The sequence below is a fragment of the Mobula birostris genome, chromosome 9, assembly GCF_030028105.1.
Source record: "Mobula birostris isolate sMobBir1 chromosome 9, sMobBir1.hap1, whole genome shotgun sequence".
In the NCBI taxonomy this organism is placed as follows: domain Eukaryota; kingdom Metazoa; phylum Chordata; class Chondrichthyes; order Myliobatiformes; family Myliobatidae; genus Mobula; species Mobula birostris.
Genome location: NC_092378.1, coordinates 8893509 through 8921019, shown reverse-complemented (window position 1 = coordinate 8921019; position 27511 = coordinate 8893509). Strand labels below are relative to the sequence as shown.

The following is a 27511-nucleotide window of genomic DNA, read 5'->3' as shown; positions in this document are numbered from 1 at the left end:
CCCTGAAGGTCAACTTGTAGGTTGAGTTGGTGGTGAGGAAGGCAAATGCAACATTAGCATTCATTTCAAGAGGTCTAGAATACAAGAGCAAGGTTGAGATACTGAGGCTTTATAAGGCACTGGTGAGGCCTCACCTTGAGTATTGTGAACAGTTTTGGGCTCCTTATCTAAGGTTATCATACGAGGAACATTTGCTAGCTCTGGGTCTGTACTTACTGGAATTTAGAAGGATGAAAGGGGATCTCATTGAAACCTTTCGAATGCTGAAAGGCCCAGACAGAGTAGATGTGGAAAGGATCTACTCTGAGGGCACAGTCTCAGGATTGACAGGTGTCCATTTAAAACAGAGATGTGGAGAAATCGTTTTAGCCAGAGGGCAGTAAATTTGTGGAATTTATTACCGCAGGCAGCTGGGGAGGCCAGGTCGATGGGTAGAGCTTGATAGATTCTTGATTGGACATGACATCAAAGGTTACAGGGAGTGGGGCTGAGGAGCAAAAAATAAAAGATCAGCCATGATTAAATGGCAAAGCAGATTTGAAGGGCCAAGTGGCCCTACTCCTATGTCTTATGGTCTAACTCTATCAAGTCACCTCTCATCCTCCTTTGAACCAAAGAGAAACGCCCTACCCCTCTCGACCTATTTTTATGAGACATGCTCTGCAATCTAGGCAGCATCCTGGAAAATTTCCTCTGCACCCATCCTTCAAATTATTTATTTATTTATGTGGTGATACAGCAAAAAGTAGGTCTTTCCTGCCCTTCGAGACGTGCTGCCCCAGCAGCCCCACAACCACGACTAGCCCTAACTTAATCACGGAACAGTTTACAATGACCAACTAACTTAGAATCAGAATCAGAATGCTTTATTATCGCCAAGTACGTGGACACATACAGGGAATTTGATGCCGGTTTCCCTGAGCTCTCTCTGTACAGAATCAAAAAGCAAACAAAACAATAGTGCAAATAATCGTGAACTATATACAATGAGGTATACCACTGTATGTACATGTGGACTTGGTTTATGATAGACTAAAATTCAAGTGTTCATAAGACTGATGGCTTATGGAAAGAAACTGTTCTTGTACCTATTTGTCCTGGCATACAGTGATCTAAAGCGTCTACCAGAAGGAAGGGGTTGGAACAGGTGATGTCCAGGGTGTGATGGGTCTACAATGATGCTGCTTGCTCGCTTCCTGACTCTAGATGCATATAAGTCCTGGATCAAGGGCAGCTTCACACCAATAATCCTTCCCGTAGCCCTGACGGTTCTTTGGGGTCTATTCTTGTCTTGTTTGGTAGCAGATTCAAACCAGACAGTGATGGACGAACAGAGAACAGACTGGATTATTCCTGAATAGAATTGAACCAGAAGCTCCTGAGGCAGGTTCTACTTCCTGAGTTGACGTAGGAAACCTCAACCTCTGCTGAGACACCCGCATTGGGTGTCCACTTCAGGTCCTGGGAGATTGTGATACCCAGAAACCTGAACGTCTCCACAGCAGACACACTACTGTTGAGTATAGTGAGTGGGTATTCTCTCATTACAGAATGGTGCCGGAATTGAAATCCAAACTCCTGAACGCTCCAAACTGTAGCAGCATTGCGCTAACCCAGAAATGAACAGAATTTTTCAAGTGTGGTTCAGCCTGTTTAATTTTGGTGCCAGACGTACAAATGATAATTTGTGTTCACAACACTTAATAAATATTTTCACTGTCCAACTACTCTATTATTCCAATACTGTATTGGATTACGCCAATAACTCCCAAGATGTTCAACACTACTAATTTTTCTTGGTACCAGATCCACTACCCTGAATGTTCTCCCCCATACCACCAGAACATGGTGAGTGTAGTGTGTACAAGCAACAAGGCACCTCCCAAATCGCTGACCTCTATCAGCAAACCCTACAGAAACAGCAAGTGACATGATACTGGCTTACATAAATATGCATCTCGCACTTCATGTCAACCTGTCAATCTTCAGGCCATTCCACACAGGAACTTGTGCCAATATTATTTTGTGTCTGTATGTGCTGGATTGTAACTATCTGTGCCTTGCCTGACTGTATGTTCTGTGTTTTCTAGAAGAAGATGGTCCCAGCTACCAAAGATGACATCCTCAAGACGGGTCACGGAACAGCTCCTTTCACATCTTTTTACTTCAGACGTGGTTCTGCTACTGTTGGAGACTGTTATCTGCAGTTTGGCAATGTGATTTCAGACCGATCAGGTGATCTGGCGCTTTGCTGTCTCTGGCCGTGTTCCATGAGGCTGCAGCCAAAGTGTGCGGCGTGGCAGCCAGGCAGACAGGATCGACTGCATCGCTTGCTGATTAAAGTGCCGAGGAAGGCTGAAGTCGTCAAGGTGGACGCGGAGGGCGGGCAAGTTTTCAGCGCCATCTACGAGCCTCTCGCTCACTGCTGTCGCAGAAGGCCTCTGCATATAGTGGTCCCTCACACTCTCTCGCTCGCTTCTCCTGAGGGAAGGTCCTTGCATTAGAGTGATCTTTCTCTCTCCCTCGATGCTGTTGGCGTATGGTGCCAGAGCAAAGTTTAATTGACGCAGATTGTAGATTTGGACTCTAATTCAGGTTTACAATCTGTTCTGGTTTCTAGTTCCAGCTCTGATTGCTCTTTTCTGTTACTACTTTTGGGCGATGCTTGAATCGGGGCAGCCTGCAGTTAAAGAGCACTGAATTGAACTGAACTGAAATAAGCCTTTTGATTTTGTGTTCTATATTCTGTGTCTTCAGTCATTTTTTGTTGCTGTTTGCACGATTTCCTTTTACACGTGGGGGAGAGTGGGTTTGATGTTGGATGTTTTTCTTTGAACAGGTAGGTTCCATGGTTCGTCTTTGTTTCGTGACTGTCTGTGAGGAAAACGAATTTCAGGATTGCATACTGCATGCATACTTTGGTAATAAATGTACTTTGAATCTTTTGCACCTTTGCCCCAGAGGAACGGTGTTTCATTTAGCTATACACATTTCACTGACAATAAATTTGAATTTGAACCTGTACTTGAATGTGAACACCAGCTGGCACCAGGAACACAACCACCACCAATAAAATCTGCTCCAAATCATGCACTGTTCTGATCTGAAAATATACTGCCAGACATCCAGACGGGCAAAGCTCATGCAGATCCCCGAAAATGAGCAAAAGTACACGTAGCCTCCCAAAAGTAAGCAAAATCATATGAAATCATGAGAGGGCTGAATGTTGGCCGGCTTAGCAAGGAGAGAAATTTGTTCACAGACATGAGAACATCTGCAGGTCCTGGAAATCCAAAGCAACACACACAAAATGCTGGAGGAACTCAGCAGGCCAGGCAACAGATATAGAAATGAATAAACAGTCGATGTTTTGGGCCGAGACGCTTCTTCAGGACTGGGAAGGAAGAGGGAAGGTTCCAGAATACAAGGGTGGGGGTAGGGCAAAGAGGCTAACTGGAAGGTGATAGGTGAAGGAGGCGGGTGGTAAAGGTCAAGGGGAGAAGAAGGAATCTGATAGGAAAGGAGTGGACCCAGGGGGAAGTAATAGGCAGGTGAGAAGAGGTAAAATGTTGGAGTGTGGAATGGGGAGAAGGTGGAATTTGATTACTAGGAGAAATCGAAGTTCATGCGATCAGGTTGGAGGGTACCCAGATGGAATATAAGATGTTGCTCCCCACCCTGAGAGTGGTTTCATCATGGAACAAGAGAAGGTCATGGACTAACATGCCAGAACGGGAATGGGAAAAGGTATTAAAATGGTTGGCCACTGGGAAGTCCCACTTGTGGCAGATGGTGTGGAGGTGCTCGACAAAGCGGTCCCACAATTTACAATGTGTCTCACCAATGTAAAGGAAGCTGTTTCAGGAGCATCAGATACAATAGACAACCCCAGCAGATTCACAGGTGAAGTGTTGCCTCACCTGGAAGAACTCTTTGAGGCCCTGAATGGAGATGAAGAACCAGGTTAATGGGCAGGTGTAGCACTTTGGCTGCTTGCAGTGGTAAGTGCCAGGAGGAAAATTAGTGGGGAGGAACAAACAGACAAGGGACTCACAGAGGAAGCGATTCCTACAGAAGGCAGAGAATGGGGAGGCATAGATGTGTTTTGTAGACGGATCTCATTGAAGATGGCAGAAGTTTCAGAGAATGATGTGTTGGATGCGGAGATTCTTGGAGATCCAGAGCTGCCATAGGTCTCTTGGTGGCCTCCCTCACTACTCTCCTTCTTCCACGATCACTCAGTTTTTGAGGATGCCCTACTCTCGGCAGATTTACACCTGTGCCACATTCTTCCTATTTTCTGATGATCAACTTAACTGTACTCCAGGGAATATTCACTGACTTGGAAATGTTCTTGTATCCATCTCCTGACTTGTGCTTTTCAATAACCTTTTTGCAGAGTTGCTTGGAGTGTTCTTTTGTCTTCATGGTGTAATTTTTGCCAGAATACTGACTCACCAGCAGTTGGACCTTCCAGATACAGGTGTTTTTTTACTACAATCATTTGAAACACTTTGACTACACATAGTTCTCCAAAAACAGATCTCAATTTACCTAATTATGTGACTTCTAAAAGCAACTGACTGCACCAGTGATTATTTAGTGTGTTATATTAAAGGGGGTGAATACTTATGCAATCAAATATTTTGTGTTTTATATTTGTAATTAATTTAGATCACTTTGTAGAGATCTATTTTCACTTTGACAGAAAAAAAGCCTTTTCCTGTTGATCAGTGTCAAAAAAAGCCAAATTAAATCCACAGCAGTTCAATGTTGTAAAACAATAAAGCATGAACATTTCCAAAGGAAGGTTTAATACTTTTTATAAGGGCTGCATATATAGTAAATGTTTAAATTAAACAAGTAGTGCAAAAATCAAAGTAAAAAAAGTAGTGAGGTAGTGTTCATGGGTTCAATGTCCATTCAGAAATCAGACGGCAGAGGGGTAGAAGCTGTTCCTGAATCGTTGAGTGTGCCTCTTCAGGCTTCTGCACCTCCTCCCTGATGGTAGCAATGAGAACAAAGTACGACCTTAATGATGGAGCTGACTATGTTTATAATCCTCTGTATATTATTTCAATCTTGTGCAATAGAACACCCCACCCCACACCCTCCCATTCCGGACAGTGATGCAGACAGAATACTCTCCACTGTACATTCTGTCAAAATGATGCTAATAAGGTCACAGCTCAGTAGGTTTGGGGCAGAGTCAAAAAACGAGCTGCCGGAAGAATTCAGTGGTTCAAGCAGCAACCGTGCACCTGTTCGAATAGCAGTCGAAGCAACAGACTGAGAATGGTGAGAGGAGAGACACATTGAACTCCCATCTGAGAGATAAGAACTCTATCATGGAGGGCATACTTTAAGGAGAGTTCTCAGTGGAGTATTAGAGTGGAGACACAAAAAACTGCAGATGGTTTGTAACAACACTGATTTCATGTCCCAAAGTAAGGCCAATGGAAGTGCCGCCCTAAGATACTGGGTAACAGGATGGAGATACATCCCTACCACAGGAGGTGCAAGGTGCTCCTTCTCTCGACTAGCCTGCAGGTCACCCTTGGGCAAGGTGTGGCACCTACTTAGCCCCCCCGCACCCCCCCCCCGATCAGGGTCACGTGAAGCCATGGGAGCAGGGGGTGGATGGCCGAATGAGCAGCTAGTGCAGATCACAAGTCCCGGTTATGTGACCACTAACACCAGGCAGACAATCTCTGAAGAGTATTGACGATGGTTGGGGTTGCCCGTCTTGTAAAGGCACTGCCCAGAAGGCGGCAATGGCAAACCACTTCTGTAGAACAATCATTGTCATAGAAAAACCACGATCGCCCATGTCATACGACAGGGTATGTATCAAAGATAACTCTTGTAACGTGCCTGAGGATGTTTTAGGAAATTATCATCAAATTATACATCCTCTCTGGTCTGGCAAAGTGGGTGTGGTATCATTAGTGTTTGAGCAGCACTTCAGGGTTAAAGCTTTAGGATTAAAATACATTAATAGCACTAAATTGTGCTTGGAATAGTTTTCTCCAATTGGGCCTCATTTGGAACCCTTCCAATCCAGGTCATTGAAAATGGGTCATTTTCACCATTCTGTATGAAGCTGTAATAAACCCAAGCTGTTGTTGCTTGAACAGAAGTAATACATCACCAATTCCCATTCCCATATGTTTGTCCATGGCCTCTTCTAGTGACACGATGAGGCCACACTTCGGCTGAAGGAGCAACACCTCATATCCATCTGGTTCACTTCCAACCTGACGGCAAGAACATCTATTTCTCAAAACTCTGGTCATTTCTCCTCCCACTCCCTTCTCTTGTTTTCTATTCCTCATTTTGAAACCCTTCTTGCCCCTTCTCTTCTCTTCCCCAGTCCATCGCCTCCCTTTTTCTTCTATGGTCCACTGCCCTCTTCAATTCTTCTTCAGCTATTCACCTCTTCCACCTATCCCTTCCCAGCTTCTCACATCATCCCCCTACCTCACCTGGTTTCACCTATCACCTGTTAGCTTGTACTAGTTCCTCCCCTCCACTTTTTTATTCTGTTACCTTCCTCCTTCCTTTCCAGTCCTGAAGAAGAGTCTCAGCCTGAAAAGTCATCTGTGTGTTCCCCTCCACAGATGCTGCCTGACCTATTGGGTTCTTCCAGTACTTTGTGTGTGTGTTGTTCAATAAACCCAAACAATTTAATTCCCTTACTTTCTCTTGTGGGAGGGACAAGGAAAAAGAACTTTACTAAGGTCAGCAAGAGAACCTGCAAAAACATCTAAGTAGACTGGTGAATAGAGTAAAGGCACAGGGAGAAGGGTAGAAATAGGCGGGAATTGAAGTCTGGTTTTCAGATAAGACAGTGTGCCCTGCCACAGAGCAAATATTGCAGAGGTCAAGTGCAAAGTCTCAGGCAGTAGTTTAGGATATAGCTTTAGATGTTATGATGGTGAAAATGCTCTTTTAATGTTTCAAATCAGGTCATTTGCTACAGGTCTGATGAAATACAATTACTGGAGCACAGTCCTAAAGGCTAAAATAGAAGTCTTTCTGTCCAGCTTTGTTATTAGTTAGGTATAGACCAACAGCATAAGCACCCAGACATAAAAGCAAGGATATCTTTCATTATTCTGTTCAAAAACTGTATCAGATTTCATAAGGTCAAACTGCACTCCTGGCATCTTGAAGGAAGATGCAACCATGTGACAATTTACCAGTGATCTGTAAAATTACCTCCCGTGAGATCTGTACTCTGACTCTGATATGAAAGAACTGAACTTAGCCACTGCTTAACTGGCAGTGCTCACATTTCCACAGTGTCCCTGAGTTGGGTTACTTCCACTAAAGGTCAAATGCTAACTTACATCATGACCTTAAAATTAAATCAGTCAGCAGTCAAAGAGGCTTCTGGGTAGTCACTGTTAAAAATAATTATTTGATAAATGTTTCAGTGAATTTCAAGGACAAAGACTACAACCCCAAAGCCTCCTTAAGGAACCTACGTGTCAAATAAAACACTTCAGAATGATTTTAGCCTCTAGAATATAATTGAGCTGGCTCTGCAGCCAATTATATCGAAGAATGCTACCAAATTGGAGGCAAAAATGTTTTAATGTCCTTTATAAACATTGGTCAACAGAAAATACAAATGGTTAAAGTGAAAACCTTACCAACAAGCCTTTATTTTAAAATGTATCACTGTTTTCAATTTTTTTTCCATGGAAGATACAAATTACATTATCAAAATTATTTTTCTAAGGGCCAAATATTTTGCTCAGCAGCAAATAAGAAGGTGCACCTTTCAACTTGGCCCTCTTGCAAGTAAAAAGAGGACATTTTATTACTAGGACTAGACCATAAATAGTTGGAAGTTCATGAAAATTCAAGCAATCTGCTATGATTGCACTGGAGAAGGTTACAAGCAGCACAGACTGCATCCGTGATCCTGGTGGATTTCCACATAAAACAATGATGGTACAGAAACCCCAAAATTCCTGTCAGTTTCAAAGAGAGATGATAGCAAATACTGGAGGCCTCATTGTTGATACGACGACAACATCTGACACAAAAAAACAGGCAGCGGGGGGCACAGGTTGTAGTGCTCCTGCCACACAACTCTGCTGATCCAGATTCCAACTTCTGCCTGAGTGCTCTCTGTGTGGAGTTTGCATGTTCTCCCTATGCAGCATCCATCATTAATGATCCTACCATCCAGAACATGCCCTCTTCTCATCAGGGAGAAGATACAGGAGCCTTGAAACCACACTTAATAATTGAGTACCCTTGAAGCTGACGGCATTAATACCAATTTCTCCTTCAGGTGAACAAAATCCACCCCCCCCCCCCACACCTCTATTTTCCACACAGACCTTTCACTTCTTCCCAGACCTCCTGTCCCATGATCCTCTCATATCCCTTTTGCCAAACACCTGTCCAGCTCTTGGCTCCATCCCTCCCCCTCCTGTCTTCTCCTATCATTTTGTATCACCCCCTCCCCCTCCAACTTTCAAATCCCTTACTCACTCTTCCTTCAGTTAGTCCTGATGAAAGGTCTCGGCCTGAAACGTCGACTGCACCTCTTCCTAGAATAATGCTCCTTGCTCTTATTTATTGATTTAATTTAGAAGTATACTTTGTGCCTTGGATGGTAATGTCACCCACAGCCAGAATGCTATTAAAAATGTAAACATGTTATCATAAAATAACCAATGAAGCGTACTTCACAGTGAGAACAGAATGGGACTCTATTACTCACAGGTGCCTGAGGCACACGAGGGTCCCATTAATCTACACTATGAGAGTAATAATCAAACCCTTGACCTATCCAAATCATAATGCTGCAAATAAAAAAACACAAGTACCAAATGATAAATCTTTCTTGTTACCAAGGCAATGCAGATTAGTGATCAAAGCTTTATTAGTGCTAAATGGGTTATTAAAAATAAACAAAATGTGCCATTAGGGGCAAAACTGCTGTTTCTTATCAAGATTCCTTTCATTTGTAGAACAGTGAAGGTGTATTTCAGAGTCCATTGTCACATAATTATTACTCTCCTGTAATACTGCACATTGGAAATCAAGGAATGTGGCTTCTCTTAGAAAGATTGCTACTTGGTTTTCTTTAGCTGGTTAACTCTTCGACTCACATTTTTCTCCTCCCTTGCTCTTCTGTCTTAATATATTAATCTGCCATTTTATTTTGTTTCATAAGTACCTCAGCGGACTGATGCAACAAACACAGTCAAGTCTGCAGTATAGAAGGTACCTAATAAAGTGCCCACCGAGTTTATTTTTTAATTCACATTTTAACATAAAGTGTATTAACACAGTGTTTTCATTACCTCAGAGACTCATAACCTAGAGACAAGAGTCCAAATCTCACCATGAAGGTGTGGAACTTAAATTCAGTAAGTATATGTACAATAAGAAGCCTGATCTGAAGTCACGAGCTCACTGGATTGCCAGAAAAGAAAGCACATCTGGGTCACTAATGCCTCCTAAGAAAGCAAATCTGCCATCCTTACCTATAAGTAAACACCCAGCCTAAATTCAAAGATTCAATCCAAAGTACACTTATAATCAAAGTATGTTTGTGGTGTACAACCCTGAGATTTGTCTTCCCACAGACAGCTACAAAACAAAGAAAACCGTGGAACTACTTCAAAGAAAAACGTGCATAAACACCAACCCTCCCCACACACACAAAAAAGCAACTCACGCAAATTACATAAAACAAACGAGAAACACAGAATATAAAACACAAAAGCAAAAGTGTCCAGGCGTATTCTGTTCAGCTCAGTGTTCATTATCTCCGGCCACCCCGAACAAAATCGCACAAAATGACAACAAAAAATGGAGCAACCAGAAACACATCACAACGTGAACCACAGATTCCAATCCACAAACCATGACGATTAAATGTTGCCCAAGACACAGGAGTGTGGCACCATACTGCAAAAGCATCGATGAAGAGAGAGAGAGAAATCTAAAGTAAACGCTCTACTGCTCTTTGAACTTTCGACCCCAATTCACCCTGTAAATAAATAAAAATACCCTTTGAAAAAAACTGTACCTAACACTAGCCATGGAGCAAAAGGTTGTAAGTGAATTCACCTTCCAAAATGAAAAATGACCATGGCATTCTTCTCGCATAGATTAATATGATTAATCTACAACAACTTTCAATTTTTATATCTAATATTAATTTTATGCATCAAGAAGATTCATTGTGTCTGAAGTTGGACATTGCATTTTATCACTGGAAAGCTAGCTTTACACTGTCAGAATAATAAGTTTAAACTTCTTCAGAGTTTAACAATGATATATTGGCGCAGCAGGTAAGAGAAATAAATGTCATCTGTTAGAAAAAATAATTTGATCCACAGGGAAAAGGAACAGTTTCAAATATCAACCAAAAGTGAATGGAACTCCCAAAATATCGAAAGGTAATAACTACTGCACTGTGTGCAGTAGACTTGTACTTCCACATACATTGAACACATCCAAGAAGACTTTCGCAGTTTACCCTGAGATCATAAACACATTGTAGTGTATCGCAAACATGAAAAAATCTCTAGATACTGGAAATCCAAAGCAAATCAAAAATGCTGGAGGAAATCAGCAGGTCAGGCAGCATCAATGGAAAAGTATAAACAGTTGATGTTTCGGGCTGAGACCCTTTTCAGGACTGAGAAGGAAGGGTGAGATGCCAGAATAAGAAGATGGTGGGAGGGGAAGGAGGCTGTTTGGAAGGTGCTGGGTGAAGCCAGGTGAGTGGGAAAGGTCAAGGGCTGGAGAAGAAAGAACCTGATAGGAGGAAAGAATGGATGGTAGGAGAAAGGGAAGAGGGAACGGACTTAGGGGGAAGTAATAGGCAGGTGAGAAGAAGTAAAAGGTCAGAGTGGGGTACAGAGGAGGAGGGGTGGGGGAATTTTTGTTCACTGGTAGGAGAAATGGATATTCATACCATCAGGTTGGAGGGCACCCAGATGGAACATAAGTTGTTGCCCCTCCACCCGGAGGGTGGCCTCATCATTGCACAAGAGGCGGCCATGGATCGACATGTTGGAAATGGAATGGGAATCAAAATTAAAATGTTTGGCAACCGGGAATCCCCGCTGGTGATGGATGGTGTAGAGGTGCACTATCTCAGTCCTGAAGAAGGATCTCAACCCAAAAATGACGACTGTTTATTCTTCTCCATAGATGCTGCCTGACCTGCTGAGTTCCTCCAGCATATTGTGTGTGTTATATTGTACTGTACACTATATATGCATATTCAGTAGATTCCGGTTAATTCGGACACACCAGGTCCAGTACATTTTGGCCCAATTAAGCAGCTGACCTAATCAGCCAAAGCTCCAAGGAAATAGTTAAAAAGATATGAAAAAAAGACAGACTACCACTTAACTAAAGTAACAAATTAAATGACATGTGAAGCCCGCTCCAGCAGATTGGATGGATGAGATTAATAGTGAGATCCAACAGCCAAGAAAGGGGTTCTGCAATACTTTGTGCAGAGCAAAAGGCATAACAAAGCACTGAACAAGTCATGGTTATCCACTGCAACCAAGGAAGAGCCCAGTTTGTAATGACTACTTGTACCGAATTCCGAGGTCACAAGAATGGAATTGTCCCAGTGCAACAGCTTTTTCACTTTAAAAACTGTCCTGCACAGGTTGCACTGTTTTTGTCGGATACAGCGGACAACCAACAAGCTGCCGTATTCTTTTGATTAGTTATAGGTGAACAAAATCAGTGCAGACACCAATTGCAGATAATCAACTGCCTTCATGCGCTATTTTCAATGATTGTGTCCTCCAAATCATTATTTTTGCTGTAACATTCAACATGATTATTGGTACATCATATTCTTTGTAGTTCCTCATTTATTCAGGCAGTGAAATCATTTCATTTTCGCTCTCGGCTGTTTCTGGCATCTCCAATGCTTGAAACCACAGTGAGCAAAACAGTTCTGAATTGTCTGACTGCTTATTTCTTGCCAGCTATCAGCAACAAAAATTACTGCCTTTTGAACACAAACACTGCAAGTGATGCTATTATTCACTCTAAGCATGGTGTACTCTCTAAAAGCCACACAAGTTCACGAGACTGATGCTAAGCAGAAACCATTCAGCGATAGTCTCCTGTCTTAATTAAGCAGCACAGTGTCCCAAATAAATGAAGGGAATCCTGCCTATTTTCTCAATTAGTTTTTGTTCTTTAAGAGATTCCCAAATGAGCAGCTGCCCCGATTAACCACTGGATAAATTAAGTGGAATCCACTGTACAGGTACAGGTACACTATATGCAAATATCCTATATACATATAGGATCTTGAAGATCTGCCCCCATTTATTTCCCACTCATTTCTGGATTCAAAGAGGTATTACACTCTTTATCAGAGAGCACCATTTTTTAATGCAGCTCAGTTTTGTGATGGCATTACCTGTTGATTTTATGATTTCATTTTCTGTCGCACTTTTACGTGATTGTGGTGGTTGTGCCACAACACATCAAAATACTGCTAGGAACTCCCAAAAGATATTCTACCACAAAGTTTCAAGATTCCCAGCAAACATGATGGTTTGGGGAAAAAGAGACTTGTTATCAATTTCACAGATAAAATGTACAAAGCAGGCACTCGTGTACGACGTTCTGACAATATTGACTGACTCTGTTCCGGATTGTGTATCATTCCCAAACTACTCATCAAGCTGAACAAGTAAATGGTTACTGACTTTATCAGGATGTAAGGAATAGGTCTGTACATAGCTCAAAGGCTCGAATTTTCATCCAACTCTCTTCATCAAATTTCACAACACATGCTGGTGAGAATAAACCTGATTCAGATTCTGATTCTAATCTGAACACTTTTATTCTCTCTCTCTCTAAACCAGGATCTCCCAGACTTTTTTTTATGCCATGGACCCCTACCATTAATCAAGGGGTTCATTGGACTCCAGGGAACCCTGCTCTAATCTATTAGGGCTAACAAATGAACACCATCTTTCTGTCTCTTTATCTTATTTTGGTTCATTTTATTTATTTATTAAGATACAGTGCAGAAAGGCCCTTCCGGCCCAGCAACCCACCTATTTAAACCTAGCCTAATCACAGGATGGCCAAGTGGTTAAGGTGTTGGTCTAGTGATCCGAAGGTTGCTAGTTCGAGCCTAATCACAGGACCATTTACAATGACCAATTAACCTACCAACATTGGAATGCGGGCAGAAGCCAGAGCTCCCTGAGGTAGTGCACAAGCTCACAGAAGGAATGTACAAATGACTTACAGAGGATGCCGGAATGGAACTCTGACCTGCAACTGTGATAGCATCGCGATAACCACGAAGCTACCAAGGCAATCCGTATGCTCTAGCTAAACAATGTTTTCAACAGATTAATGTCATCTATTTAATATTTTAGTAGTATTGCAGTAATCTTCTGTGTATATAATTAGATTGATCAAGCAGTCTTGTTCACTTAAAGAAGTGATTAGGAGTTTTAGCTATAAATACATGAAATGCATACACCATCATGATACCATGTGATACGTGTGCGCCTTGCTTAAATAAGCACGAAGTCAGAACCACGTTTCAGACTCCCTTGTCTTCCTTTGAATTAGTTCAATGTTTTGTAGTTACAAAGCACAACAATTCTCGCTTTCATTTCATTTTGCATTCCATTTTTCAATTTTTATATTCCCTCCTTTTGTGCCTCCTTTTCCTTTAATTAATCTCAATATGTCCTTTAGAATATAGCTGACTTCTTCTCTTTGTTTTCCCTCTTTGCTTTCCCCAGTACTAGTTGTCGACAGCCTGAGGATTTGTGTAACAACATAACCTCTGTAATTTTTCACAAAAGGCATAAATTTGTTCCCATAGATTGCAAAGACAAAACCTGGTTAAAATATGTTGCACCACCTAAAATAAAATTATTATTGAACCTTATCGAAGACACTAATGAGTTTCCTGGGACAAGCTGATACAAATCTATAGACTCACAGATTACAGATTCATAGATAAATCATAAATTGAATTATTGAAGATTCTCTCTCCTGTCAAAGAGAAGCCTTCACGGGCACTTGGGAAGAAAATGTTGTTGTAGCATTTATGGCATGAAATTAGTATCACAATAGATGAAAAATATTTCCCAAACAATTTTACTGGCAAGTTCTTTACATTCCTAGTACGCATATTTTACTTATTCTGGCATTATAACAAAGAAAGCTTTAATTGTACAACTTACCTAATTTTGGTAATGAATAGTTGATATTAAAGTATTGTTCATAAAATGTCAGCATCTTCTTTGTAATATTTAAAGCGTAATCACCAGATCCTTGTTCAATAGCACCAGGCCTGGCATAAAGTCTCACCTGGACAACAAAATATCCATCAGTAAATCTTTTGAATTAGTATCAGAATCAGGTTTAATATCTCCAGCATATGTCATGAAATTTGTTAACATTGCAGCAGCAGTACAATGAAATGCATGATAATACAGGGAAGATAAATGTGTGTGTGTATGTGTGTGTGTGTGTGTGTGTGTGTGTGTGTGTGTGTATGTATGAAATAGGTAAAAAATACAAAATAGTGCAAGAAGATAGAAATATAAAATGAAGTAAGGTAGTGTTCATGGATTCAATGTCTATTTAGGAATCGGATGGCAGAGGGGAAGAAGCTGTTCCTGAATCATTGAGTGTGTGCCTTCAGGCTTCTGTACCACCTCTCTGAAAGTAACAATGAGAAGAGGGCATGTCCTGGTTGATGGGATCCTTAATAATTGATGTGCCTTTTTGAGGCACTGCTCCTTGAAGATGTCTTGGACACTACAGAGCCTAGTGCCCATGATGGAGCTGACTAATTTGACAATTCTCTGCAGCTTATTTCGATCCTGAGCGGTAGATATCTGCTAGACCAGGGGGCTAAGCAGGTGCTACACCTTGCCCGAGGGTGACCTGCAGGCTAGCACCTTACACGTCCTTCGGTATCGCCACCTTTTAATAAAAGAAGGGGTAAGGGAATGCAAAACAAAATCCAGTCATTTTGTTTATAAGAGTAATAAATGTATCTGAAAGGCAGTTACAAAAAGGAATAAGTGATAAAAGTTAAACAGCAAAGCAAAAAATAAATATGTCAATGGTTTCAATGGGTATAGCCTATGATAGAAAAGCTCCCAGTGCACTGAATATTTTTAAGTCAAACAATGCTGTGCAGATGATCTTCCCTGGTATCCCAGAGCTGGGTGTGTCTGCACCCACCCCATCACCCTGGCACTCCTTCTCTGCCACCTGGCCCATGCCCTCGCGCGGCATTCCACCCTCACTATTCCAACATCCTTTGCTCCCACCAGATTTACAAACTTGCTCTCCACTCCACGTTGACAAATACAATACTGTAGTTTATATATATATATGTGTGTGTGTGTGTGTGTGTGTGTGTGTGTATGTGTGTGTATATATATTTCAAAGTAAATATATAAGAATATACAGGATATGTTGCTATATACTACCTTGAGATTCATTTTCTTGTGGGCATTCACCGATAAAAGAAACACAATAGATTTTTATGAAAATCTATAAAATAAACAGACAATGATTGACAAACAACCAATGTGCAAAAGAAGACAAAGTTGCAAGTAGAATTACGAGGAACATGAGCTGGAAGGTGTAGGCATTAGACTTTTTATGTATATATATCCAAATTCCATCACATGTTGTAATGCTTTATACGAGGGGTGATTGATAAGTTCATGGCCTAAGGTAGAAGGAGTCAATTTTAGAAAACCTACCACATTTATTTTTCAACATAGTCTCCTCCTACACTTACACACTTAGTCCAGCGGTCGTGGAGCATACGGATCCCTTCTTTGTAGAAGTCGGCATCTTGGACCTCCAGAAAGTGGTCCACAGCAGGGGTGATTGATAAGTTCATGGCCTTAAGGTAGAAGGAGATGGGTTATACAGCTCTCGTTACATGCACGTGCAGTTCAACTCTTTAAGTAATTATGCAGAAGGTTTGAAATTAATAACTCATCTCTTTCTACCTTAGGCCACAAACTTACCAATCACCCCTGCTGTGGACCACTTTCTGGAGGTCCAAGACGCCGACTTCTACAAAGAAGGGATCCGTATGCTCCACGACCACTGGACTATGTGTGTAAATGTAGGAGGGGACTATGTTGAAAAATAAATGTGCTGGGTTTTCTAAAATTGACTCCTTCTACCTTAGGCCATGAACTTATCAATCATCCCTCGTATCTGTTTCCCAGGGTAGAAATGCCTAATACCAGAGCGCATGCATTGAAGGTGAGAGAGGGTAGGGTCAAGTGGGATGTGAGGGGTAAGTTTTTTACTCAGAGAGTGGTAGATGTCTGGAATGCGCAGCCTGGTGAGGTGGTAGAGGCAAATACCTCTAGGTGAGGTTTCTTTTAAGAGACGTTAGGATAGGCACATGGATGTCAGGAAGATGGAGAGATATGGACATGGTTTAGGTAGGAGAGATTAGTGTTTGGGTGTTTTTGATTTGCTTTTCAGCTGGTTCGGCACAACATTGTTCCTGTTCTGTACTCTTCTATGTTCTATGTTTATGAAAGCACAAACTTACAGGGATACCATGATCAGTAACTGTCTCCTTAAAGGTGCAGTTGCAGATTGCCCATCCCAGGTAGTAAGTTGACATTCGAGGTGTTTCTGCAAATCGCTCAGTGAGCCAGCCGTCTTCCTCAGGTATGATGGCATCAACTGGCATGTTAGACAGCGCAAGGTAGGTGTCCTGGTGCTTGATGCTAATTCTAAATGTTGCTTTGTAGGCCGGTTCATCAAAGCATGGGAATGCCTTTCGGGCGTAGATGGGAGAAAACTGTGTCACCGCAAGATATCTGGAAGGAAGAGTGAGAAAAACAATTATTAGACACCTTCCATGGGGCTGAGAAGTACCATTACACGGGTCGGTGAATGACTGAAAGGAAGATAAAAAATCTCTGATTCTGATCAGAGGTCAGGTCAACCTACAAGTCATGAAACAGAAAGGTGCACTACATTGATTTGTGCAGAGATTCAAAGTTTTGAAAATGCTACTTTCAATTTAATTCGAAGTACATTTATTATCGAAGTATGTGTTCAGTACGCAGTGCTGAGATTTGTCTTCCCCACGGACAGACATGGAATCAACCCGTTGAAAGAAAAACTTTAAACCCCCCCACCCCCCGTGTGCAATAATAAAAGAGCAAAAAACACAGAATCTAAAACACAAATTCAAAAGGCATATTTCAATTCAGTTCAGCTCAAGGTTCACGACCTGAAGGCCACTCCAATTCAAAAATCACTCAAAACTAGTAACAAAAAAGAATGACCAGAACTAGGACCAGAAACTAGAGCACATCATAATCCTGAATTAGAGTCCAAATTTACAGTCCACATCATTAAAACCTTACTCCAGCAGCAACGAGGAGGGAGAGATCACTTGAACACAAGGACCTTCTCTCGGGAGCAGCAGTCGAGAGGGACTGCCACACTCAGATAACTTCTCCGCCAGCAGCAGGTGAGAGGCTGGCAGATGGTGCTGAACACTATATAACCATATAACAATTACAGCACGGAAACAGGCCATCGCAACCCTTCTAGTCCGTGCCGAACGCTACTCTCACCTAGTCCCACCGACCTGCACTCAGCACATAACCCTCCATTCCTTTCCTGTCCATATACCTATCCAACTTAACTTTAAACGACAACATTGAACCTGTCTCAACTGCACTAACTTGCTGCAGGAGGGACACAGTAAAGCTTGGTGCAGCTACTGCGTGGGCTCGGTAGGAAAGAACAACAGTGTAGGGTCGTCTATTACTGGAGAGGGAGGGGACTAGGGTGGGAAGGAAGCCTCTCAATTACGGTAATAGGATACCACCCCAGGAAGCCACATGCGCGTTACTGATTGATATGTACGAATGATATGGAACAGTACTACAAACGTCAACTTTAAACGTAAAGAATGAGAAGCCATGGTGTAGTTTATTCTTGTAAATATTCTTCATTATGAATAAGGTTTATTTTGATTTTTAAAAAACTGATAAACAGTTATATGTTACTTTACAGATTACATTCAGTGAACAGTCTATTAGGGACACTGCTACACCTGCTTGTTAAAGCAGATATCTAATCAACCCATCCTGTGGCAGCAACTCAACGTATAAAAGCATGCAGATGTGGTCAAGAGGTTCAGTACTCAGACCAACCGTCTGAATGGGGTAGAAATGTGATCTAAGTGACTTTAACGGTGGAATGATTGCCAGATGGGGTGGTTTGAGTATCTCAGAAATTGCTGATATTTTGGGATTTTCATGCACAACAGTCTGTAGAGTTTACAGAGAATGGTGCAAAAACATTTAAAAGTGTCCAGCAAGTGGCAGTTCTGTGGGTGAAAATGCCTCATGAATTAGAAAAGTCAGAGGAGAATGGCCACTGGTTCAAGCCGACAGGAAGGTGACAGTAACTCAAATAACCACACGTTACAACATCGGTGTGCAGAAGAGCATCTCTGAATGCACAACATTTCGAACTATGAAGTAGATGGGCTACAGCAACAGAGGACCATGAACATACACTCAGTGGCAACCTCATTAGGTACAGGAGGTATCTTGACTTTTGCCTCAGATCCCAGCTTCTGCAATCTCCTGTGTTCAGTCAGATAGCTATGTATTTCAAAGATGCTAAGATAGGTGGCAGGGAAAGCTCCAATGGAGGTAGTGTGTGACACTTTAAAGGGATGGAAATAGATTGGGTGAGTGGATGAACACTTGGCAAATGGAGCAATGAGGGGAAAGACAGATTATTATCTAAACCAGGGGTTTCCAATCTTTTTAATGCCATGGACCAAGCAAGGCGTCTGTGGACTCCAGATTGGGAATCCCTAATGAGGGAACACAAACCAATCCTCATAGAGGGACCAGAATTGGAGAGAGTGAGCAATTTCAAGTTCCTGGGTGTTAATATCTCTGAGGACCTAACCTGATCCCAACATATCGATGCAGCTATAAAGAAGGCACACCGGGAGCCATATTTCATTAGGAGTTTGAGGACGTCTGGTAAGTCACCAAAAACACTTGCAAACTTCTGCAGATGTACCATGGAGACCATTCTGACTGGCTGCATCGCCGTCTGGGGGAGAGGGCTACTGCACAGGATCGAAGTAAGCTGTAGAGAGTTGTAAAATTACTCAGCTCCATCATGAACACTAGCCTCCGTAGTATTCAAGACACCTTCAAGGAGCAATGCCTCAAAAGGCAGCGTCCATCATTATGGAACCCCATCACCCAGGACATGCCCTCTTCTCATTGTCATAAGTCTCTGAAGAAAAGGTTCACTGGATGTTACCAGGATGAGAGAGTACTAGCCGTGTGAAGGGGGGAGGAAGAGTTGGACAAACTTGGATTTTCTTTTGCTGCTAATTGGCAATCTGCTACAAAATTCCATTACTTAGCCTAATAGGTTAGATTTACCACAGTACATAATTATCTATTTAAATGTTCATTTTCCTTTTATATCATCTCAATGTGTACTTAATGTATAAATAATTGTAGTTTTATACATATAAAAAATGGAAAAGGTTATATGTGTGAAAAAAGTACATGATATTTGTGAATTCCTTATCCAAATAAAAATAAAATTAAAAAAAAATGAACTATGAAAGGCATCAATAGGGCAGATGATCAGAATCTTCCTCTCGAGAACGAAACATGAAATACAGTATCAGAGAGCTTGGGCTTAAGATGAAATGGAGTGTATTTAAAAGAGATTTGCAAGCAAGCTTTATTTTACACAGAGAATAAATGGCACCACGATTGCACTGCTTGGAGCAATGGTAGAAGCACATATGAAAAGCAATGGTAGGATACATTTAAATAGATGTAAACAGTCCGGGAATAGAGAGTTATCGACCATGTGCAGGCAGATTAACTTTGTTAAATTTGACATCCTGCTTGCCACAGTCATGATCAGCCTTACACTGTATCTTTCCATGTCTTTGCTCTTTAGAATGATAAAGTTCTAGTTGAACTTAGTGTATGAAACCTAGGGCTTTTTTGCACTTCAGTAGTGGAGCAATATATCATAGAACATGACACATAGATGAGTACAGCACAGAACAGGCCATTCAGCCCATAATGTTGTGCCAAATCAGCAAAAAAGCAAATCAAAAGCACCCAAACATTAATCCCTCCTACCTAGAACATATCCTCCACCTCCCTTACATCCATGTATCTATCCAAACATCTCTTAAAAATCTCTAATCTATTCGCCTCTACCACCCTCAGCCTCCGACGCTCCAGAGAAAACAATCCAAGGTTATTCCGTCTCTCGTGATAACACCAAGTTATGTATCGTGGGTGCCCAGTTCCTAGAATGTAACATTGCTTCTAACTGACTTGCTGCAGTTCTATGAGACTGTCTGTTGATGTTCTTCATTGGAAATATAGCAAAACTCACAAACTCCTATTGTATGATATTATACAATGATTCACATAATTAACTATCCAGAAACAATGTTTAAATGTGCTTCTTTGTATTTTTCACTTAATTCTCAAACTTAACTGAGAAAATTACTGACTGATAGGCTGATTTTTTTAATTATCAGATTTATGATTTTTCTTGTTCCTGAGTTCTACCCTTTCTCAATTTTATATTGCACCTGACAGAGTATTAATTGCTTAAACTGAATGTGTCTCATTACAATCAGAGTTTTTTTTCCTATGTTTTTAAAATTTTATCAGAAATCTTATAAGGATTGTACCAAATCTACAATAATACTGTTTAACTTAGGCTGTATAACAAAATACAGCAAAATCAAATCTTCTACCAATGGCTCTTAGTCCCAGAGGCTATTTTCAAGCCAATAAACTGAACATATCTCATCCATAATTCTTATCACAGAGGCAAAACTAACTTGTCCAATTGCTCATCTTTTCCCAGCTGACATATACTATCAGCTTCAATAAAGTACATTAGCATGTAATTCATACTGAGATCCAAATAATCCACCGGAGTTCAAAGCCTGTAACAATGTTTTGCCTCTATCAAGAGAAAGAAATGGTGAGTCTTCTCATATTTGTACCCATTTACATTTTGTTTTTTACATCTACTTTCTTCACTACTCTTTCAGTGGATCTATCCTCGTTGGGACTCAACACCCCTTCTCTGTAACTGCATCTCGATGGAAAGATCCCAGCCAGTCCCAGCGGGCAGCAACATCTCAAGCTCCATCATGCTGAGCACTGGTACCCCAGGGCTGTGTGCTGTGCCCGCTGCTGTTCATGCTACTGACTCACAACTGCACTGCCAGATCCAGTTCAAACCACATTATCAACTTCGGTCATGGTACAACAGCGCTGGCCTCAACAGCAACAACGATGAGCCGGCGTACAGAGAGGAGGTAGGGGGGCCTGTCAAATGGTGCAAGAACAACAACCCGAATCTCCGCATGGACAAGACAAAAGAGATGATTGTGGACTTCAGGAAGGCACAGGTCAACTGCTCTCCATTGCACATCAATGCCTCTGCTGTGGAGAGAGTGAAGAGCACAAAGTACCTTAGTGTTCACATAACGAACGATCTAACCTGGACCCACATCACCTCCTCATTGATCAAAAAGGCACAACAGTGTCTTTTCTAAGGAGATTGAGGCATGCAAGGCTCCCTGCCCCACTCAAACAACTTCCTGCAGGAGCATCACTGAGAGTGGCCTGTCTGGCTGTTTCATTGTGTGGTACAGAAACCAGTCTACAAGACCCTACAGAGGACAGCAAAGGGCACCAAAAGACCACAAGAGTCTCCCTCCTCCCCTATTTGTGACGTTTCAAAATTCAAAGTTCAAGGTACATTTATTATCAAAGTATCTATACCTTATTCAATCTTGAAATTCGTCTTCTTGCAGGAAGCCACAAAACAGGGAGTGTTCAAATGAAGGCTCAAAGCATCACTGAGGATCCCTACCATCCATCCCTCAATCACTTTGACCCATACCCACCAGGAACGAGGTACAGGAGCATCTGGACTGAGATTGCCAGACTGGGTAACAGCTTTGTCCCTCAGTCTGTGAGACTAATAAATACCCTGCCACCACTGAGGTCTCGTCACCAGGACCACGAGCAATTTACTGAACTGTTTACTGTTTACCTGTGCTGCACACTACATGAATTTTGAATTATATGGGGCAGCACAATAGTGTAGTGATTAGCACAATGGTTTACAGTACCAGCGATCTGGGTTCAATTCCTGTTGCTGTCTGTAAGGAATCTATACGTTCCTTCTATAACCTCGTGGGTTTCCTCCAGGTGCTCTGGCTTCTTCCCATAGCCCAAAGACGTAGCTGTTGGTAGGTTAATTGGTCATTGTAAATTGTCCAATGATCAGGCTAGGAATAAACCAGGGGATGATTGCTGGGCGGTGTGGCTTAAAGAGCTGGAAGGAGCTGCATCTCAATAAATAAATAAATAGATTTTATTAACTTATTTGTAGTAATATTTTGGTTTACGTGCTATGTGTGATATATGTTTTGTAGATGCACCATAGTGCAGAGGAACATTTTTTCATTTGGTTGTACATATGTACAGTCAGATAACAATAAACTTTAACTTGAAATTGAACTTGTAACTCCCTTTAGACACACAAGCATTTTTCACGACCAGTTACATTGCACTCCAGTAATAAGTTAGCTGTTTGGGATTCTCGCACTTGGATGTACTTTGTTCTATTGGTCCGTTTACTTACCACAAACATTTACAAGTTACCTCCAGCATTTCGATTGCCAGCATAAAAATAGCACAATGTGATTAAATTTGGCCTGCTTAAACCTGCAGCTATGAACTGAAATTTGTCCACAACAATCATAGTACTGCACGATGAAAGGGCAGGAAAGACACTTTGATAATGTAAATGTCGGGAAATTTCCTCAATGATTTTAGCTTTGAGGACCAGACCTTTGTCAGCAGCTCAATAGGAACAGTGTCGACATGCATAAACAAGGCAATTGCTGCATTTCTGGTGCGGTTACGCCAAGAGATCAAGGGATCTAAGAGCCGTGCCAAGGGATTCAAGGAAACTCCAGCTATTGTTTTCACAGCACACTTCTGATCTTTTAGTGAATGTATCAATGCAACCTCTGTACCCACACTACTGAACTACAAGCATAGGGCCCAGCTACACCATCAGTAACAGTGAAAAGCAAAATCTATGTCAACACGTCATATATTATAATTTAATGTATGGATATGCAAATCAGTTTTAAATGTAAAGTTCACAGTAAATTCGATTATCAAAGTACACACATGTCACCATATACAACATTGAGATTTGTTTTCTTGTGAGCATAGTCAGTAAGTCTATAGAATAGTAACTATAACAGAATCAGTGAAACACCACCCAGCTATGGCATTCAACCAGAATACCGAAGACAACAAACTGAAAAAAAGAGAGATAATCATTATAAATAAATAAACAATAAATATCGAGAACATGAGATGAAGAGTCCTTGAAGGTGACTCCATAGGTTGAGGGAACATTCCAGTGATGGGGCATGTAGATAAAAAAAAACAACAGAACAACTCATTCCTTTTTGCTCCACTTGCTAAACTAATCTAAAGGAACGGAAGCACTTGAGTAAAGAAATTTACAGTAGAAAATGTCATTCTGTTAATGATACAGAGATAATAATGTGTATTCTGTTCTCTAAATAGGCCACCCAGTTAGAAAGATCTACTATGTATCACGTACAACTTTATTGTGCTATGCAGTCAATAACTCCAGATAATTTACTTATTTATTTTTGGACTTATTCATTCCTACTTGTACTAACCCAACGTACATTTTGATGGAACCTTGGATCTATTCCTTTGAACTATAAATAAAGGTAATATACAAATTGTCACAGCTTGAACTAGCCACCACAGGGAGGTAGAGATGACAATGCCAACTCCTTCCCGTTCAACTGCCTATTGGCTAATAGTTCATAGTTATAATCTGTGCCTAGCTTGTAGCTCTGTATAAGTTCCTTGTTCTTTCTCCCTTGTTTCTTTGCAAAGTCTTGGAACAATCTTTTGCAAGGGAAGCCTTGGCTTTGTAGGAGTCTCCAGTTTCTGGAACTTGCTAATGCTTTGGATTTTGACTTTGCCTGTGAGTTATTTGGACCCTCTACCTGTACCTTACCTGCTAATAAATCCAGTAAAGCCTTGTTGGATTTTTTCTGCTAATTGCGTGTGACTCGTCTCTGCATCTGGGTTCGCCACTATTCAGTGTGAAGGAAGTTAAAACTGATGCTGTTACCTTGTCAGCTGTGATGCATATGCATTTATTGCAGAATTGGGAATTGTTGCAACCATGTTCTTTTAAATCAATGGAATCTGTCAAGCTCATACAGAGGCCATTCCACATTGTCTAGTATCTACTTAAATAGTAGTACAGTAGTAGTACTGGTGATACAAACACTTGAGTTGAGTATGATGTTCTCCTGAGGGTTGTCTATTGGTGGGTCTGCAGCTTATATGTTGTTCTCCTAAGGAGTAGTCTGTTGGAGGGTCCTCATGTGGCTGTGGAGGCTGATCCAGAATCCACACATTCTGGTGCAGAGTGGTCAAGAGTAAGTGGTGGCCGTGGTTAGTGGTTGGGTCTTTTGGCTGTTTGGTCTCCCGTTTTGCAGCTGTGACATTCTCTGTAGCACAGTGGAGGCTGGTCTTGTGTAGTACAGCTCTTGATTTAAATAGCTATGTGACTCAATATCATAAAAGACCTCTTGATGATATGGGGGACCAGTTTGTTGATCACCTCTGCTCCATCTGCCAAAAGCAGAACCATCCTGGTGGCCAAACATCTTAATTCTGATTCCCATTCCCAATGTTCATTCCATGTCTGCCTCTTATGCCAAGACGAAGCCACCCCAGGGTGGAGGAACAACACCTTGTATTCTGTCTGGGTAGCCTCCAAACAAATGACATGAACATTAATTTCTTCCTGGTTATACAAAAAAAAATCCTCTCCCATCCCTTCCCTCCCCTCTTCTATTCCCCAGTCTAGCCCTTTACCTTTCCCACCCACCTGACTTCAATGATCACCTTTTTAAACTATCCTCCCTGCACCTTTTTATTCTGGCATCTTCCCCTTTCCTTTTCAGTCCTGAAGAACAGTGAGTTAGTGAGTGTCCTTATTTTCATAACCAATTACTATCTAGCAATGTGAGAAAGATGAATTTGAGGATGTACACCATTTAACTTTGATTCAAGTGCAAGTCTAAACAAAAAAAATCATTTGATTATAGAAATAGGAAATTCAGCCCATTAAGTTCATGGAACTCAATGTATGGCAATCCATTTTATCCTATTTGGTAAATATTACAAATAATTGTATTATAGCAGCACTTGATTTCTGCCTATTGTTGACTAATATTTGTCAATGTTATAATTAATAAACTAATTTGCAAACTTAAATTTGACATTTTCAGTCAGGAGTGCCGGGACATGCACAGTGGGCTCCAGTTAATTGGGACACATCGGGACCAGGTACATTTTGGCCTAATTAAGCAACTGCCCCAATGAGCTAAGTTTCATGTAAATAGTTAAAGGCATAAAAAAGCAACATGTACAAAATGCTGGAGGAGCTCAGCAGGACTGCCAAAGGAGTTTGGCCCAAAACATACACTGTACTTTTTTCCATGGATGCTGCCTGGCCTGCAGAGTTCCTCCAGCATTTTGTGTGTGTTGCTCAGATATCCAGCATCTGCAGATTTTCTATTGTTTGTGAAGGTATAAAAAGGCAAAATGCCACTTAACTGAGTAACAAATTATGCATTTAAATGAAATTAATTAGAATATCACCAATCCTCTGATGGTACTATAAATCTGTACATAACTGTCACCTCATTGTAGTAGACACTAGCAGTATGGTGGAATTCCCAATTAAATGGCATGGAGTCCAAAATAAACAAAGGTAATAACAGCTATTTTCTCTGTTGTTAAAGCAGATAAAACGGTTGTCACAAATAAATGGCTACCCTGATTAACTAATGGCCCAATTAATCGGAATCCACAGCATATCTAATTGTGGGAGTAATCAGTACATTAATGGAAGCAAGAACCAGGAAATGATTTTTTCTGTGTGTGGTGAGAAATAAACAGTAAGACAATTCAGAACTCTGTGGTTTACTGCATTTTCAAGCATTCTGGCTTGGTGATGCCAGAAATGGTCAGGATAGAAAATGAAACTTTCACTACTTCAGCAATTTAGGTATAATGAAGAATTTGAAGGTATTGACAATCATCTTCAATGTTACAATGAAGATTTGGAGGATGCAATCATCAAAGGAATTGTATGAAGGCAGTCTGCACTGGATGTGTGTGCTGATTTTGTTCATTTATAGTCAATCAAAAGAACACAGCAACATACAATTCCTCCATCGATAACTATTAGGAACTAATACTGTTGTGTTCCTGTAATATTGTAAATATAGTGTTTGACTAAGAATTGTTGTACATTTAAATAATTCATTGCATTGTATGCACACGCCTCCCTTAAAGAAAAAATTAAGTAAGACATATTATTCCCAGCTCCATGTTTTTAATTCAATTAGTTTCATGTTTCGGAGCTACGAGGAAGTTTTAAACAAACTCGAGATGACTACCTACCTGTTGAAGCTCAGCAAGATATTCAAGTTTTTAAAAAAGTACCGTGATAAATGGTTGAATTTTAAAAAACAGCACAGCACATGCTTCTTCAAGAAGGGCAGAGATGTTTGAAGCAAAAGGCAAAAAAAGCTGATGAATTTAGAGGTTCGTAAACAGTGAGTTTGGAGAGGAGGGGTCTTCAATCAGGTCCACTGCCCGAGGATAAAAGGCAGCAGCAGGAAGTCACAGAGGCGTAATAAATCTTTGACCGGGGCGAATCCAGATATCGGAAGTTTGGAGGGGAAGGGGCTTCAGTCAGATCCACTGCCCGAGGAAAGAAAGGCAGCAGCCACCAATTGGCATTTGGGATTGATTAGTAAGAGCAAATTAAAGGAAGGGAGGGCAGGTGCAGCAACCGCCATCAGAGTGGACACAGTCAAAGTGGTGAACTTGAGGCATTGGCTCTTCTGGGCTTCACTCAGAAAAAGGAAAGGAAAGCTCAAGATTTTTCATTCTCTTTGTATCTGCTCAGCTAGAGAGAGTAGGGATGACAGGTAGGATAGAGAAATGCTCCTCTTGCAGGATGTGGGATGGCACAACGACCCCCAGTGTCCCTGATGAATACAACTGTGAGAAGTGCATCCAGCAGCATCTTCTAACAAACCATGTTGAGGAGCTGGAGCTGGAGCTGGAACTGGATGAACTCTGGAGTGAGGGAGCCTGAAAAGGTGATAGATAGGATGGATAGAGAGGTAGCTACACCCAAGGTGCAGGGCACAGGAAACTAGGAAGGGGAAAGGGGTTAAGGAGTCAGTGCAGTGTACCCCTGTGGCCATCCCCCTCAATGACAGGTATATCACTTCGGATACTGTCATTGGGGGTGG

The 27511-nt window shown here is 41.3% G+C and overlaps 1 protein-coding gene across 1 annotated transcript in view; it reads right to left on the bottom strand.

Moving 5' to 3' along the window:
• Positions 1 to 27511, bottom strand: part of LOC140203273 (thyrotropin-releasing hormone-degrading ectoenzyme-like) — a 150115-nt gene that overhangs the window by 106236 nt on the left and 16368 nt on the right. The window contains exons 2-3 of the mRNA XM_072269289.1: positions 16592 to 16865; positions 14235 to 14361 (exon numbers count right to left, since the gene is read on the bottom strand). Of these exons, the coding sequence (XP_072125390.1) occupies positions 14235 to 14361; positions 16592 to 16865 (401 nt within the window). The remainder of the gene's footprint in view (positions 1 to 14234; positions 14362 to 16591; positions 16866 to 27511) is intronic.